Here is a 1,959-nt window from a genome sequence, read left to right as displayed (position 1 = left end):
CCCGGCGACGAACACCTGCCCCCCTGAAGGAGAGCAGAGCATCGATGTCAGCAGGGTCCAATGGACGAGACGGCGGTCGATAGGCAGCGACGAACGTGACGGCGCCCGCCGAGGTATGAACGACGACACCAGTGGCCTCCAGCGTTGCCAGTGGTGGAAGTTGTATCACGTGATGACGAATGCCATTGCGGACGTAAACGGCTACCCCACCACCCGCCGTCAGTCGATCGGTGCGATAGCTGGAGTAGTTTGCCGCCCTGACGTCGACCCCAGGCTTCAGGTGGGTTTCGTTGATAAGGCAGACGTCGACGGCTTCGTCTCGAAGAAATTGGCGAAGTTCGCCGGCTTCAGTGCGGAAGCCGTTGGCATTCCACTCGACGACCGTGAGCCCTGTAACGATGCCCACGGTGTAGCTGGTGAGGGTTGACAGCGGTCGGGGCCGGAGCGGCCATCGGCACTGCAGCAGTGAGTTGCTGCGACAGGACTTCGATAAACCTCGTGGCACTGGTCACCAGGACAGTGAGCTGCACGACGAGGCAGGCCAGGTAAGCGGTGGAGGCAGCAGGCACGGCCCCGTCGCTGGAAGGGGGAGGCGTGGCTGCTTCGCTGTCAGAGTCGACCTGGGGCTGCTCGACTGACGGTGCTGGGTACCCACGGGGTGTCGACCCCCGCGCCGGCGGTTGGCGGGGCGCAGTCCAGCCGACGTCCCGGGAGAGGCCGCTCCCGGCTCCGCCACTAGCAGCTGGGGTGGAGGCGCAGGAGCCTCAGGGGTTGGCACGGCCTCGGATGCGGCGGGAGCAGGAGCGGCCGACGCTGGCGGGACGGCGGAGGGCGCCCCTGATGCTGCCGCCGTCTCTTTGCTGGCTTCTTCGGACGTGGCGCGGGTGTTTGGCCACGTTGGCGAGCGATGGCACGCTTCCACACCTCACACCCACGATAACTGGCCACGTGTGCACCGCCACAGAGTGCACATGACGGCTTCTCGGTGGTCGGACGGGGGCACGCAAGTCCTGCGTGGGCGCCGGAGCATTTAACACGTCTGTCTGGCATAGAGCAGTGACGCGCGACGTGATTTATCCCCTGGCAGCGAAAGCACTGCACAGGGCCTCTCCGGGAGCGAAGATCTTCGGTCTGAACCGGAACGTCGGCGACCCGCGTCAATTGGTAGAGCTTGCGCTTCTCCACGGTGTCGGAGCAGACGACCAGGAAGAGCGGCATATCATCGTGTGATTTAGGCGACTTCATCTTCACGACTGCCCGAATGTAGAAGCACAGGTCAGTGAGTTCACAATGCAGGTGATCGGCTTCCATGTTCAACAGGAGGTCGCGTATTACAATCTTCAAGACCTTGTCAGGTGCGGAAGCGTGGTATACCACGCTCAGACGCCTCCTGAGTGACCTGGCGATAATCGTCAGCAGTGCGGAGTGTGACCCTGTAGAGGTCACGCCCGGCAGGCTTCACGGTGTACACTGCCGTTGTCCAGCTGCGCAACAACTTCTGCAGTTCCCCACAGGGCGGCCGAAACTGGAGGACCACCGGCGAAAGATGGTAGTTTTTCGTCGGCGCAGGATCGCGCGGCAGCTGTTCCGGCGCGTCAGCGAGCGCGTCGAATTAGTTGGTGATGGCAGTTGGAAGAGTCGTCGATGACTGCATGCGTCTTGCAGTTCGCCGGACCGGGACAAAACCATCGGCGTCAGGGGCGAAATCTTGCTTGGCGCTCTTCTCGATCGGCGAGCTGCGAACAGCGGACGGCGCGGCTGTTGCCCTCCTCTTATTTTTCCCGCTTCGTCCGCGTGGCTGAGGCGCGGTGGAGTTCATCTTCAGAATCGGGGAGAGGAGGAGACAGCGCTGTCTTCAAGTTGCCGTAGCTGTGTCTATCAAATCCTTAGCCATAGCACTGGTCGTCGTAAGTGGAGGGCCAGATGGGGCCGCCGACGGCGGAAGCGCGGCCGGAAGGC

The 1,959-nt window shown here is 62.8% G+C and overlaps 1 protein-coding gene across 1 annotated transcript; it reads right to left on the bottom strand.

Annotated features, from left to right (window-relative positions):
* Positions 1-508: 508 nt before the first annotated feature.
* On the bottom strand, positions 509-1,218 carry LOC126249324 (translation initiation factor IF-2-like). The gene is made up of 2 exons (XM_049950977.1): positions 1,107-1,218; positions 509-924 (listed from the first exon to the last, which is right to left on the bottom strand). Exons 1-2 carry the CDS (start codon positions 1,216-1,218, stop codon positions 509-511), a joined length of 528 nt encoding a protein of 175 aa, XP_049806934.1.
* Positions 1,219-1,959: the final 741 nt, after the last annotated feature.

Source organism: Schistocerca nitens, chromosome 3 (assembly GCF_023898315.1).
Source record: "Schistocerca nitens isolate TAMUIC-IGC-003100 chromosome 3, iqSchNite1.1, whole genome shotgun sequence".
NCBI lineage: Eukaryota > Metazoa > Arthropoda > Insecta > Orthoptera > Acrididae > Schistocerca > Schistocerca nitens.
Note: the sequence above shows the minus strand (reverse complement) of the source record. Positions and strands in the feature narration are given on the sequence as shown.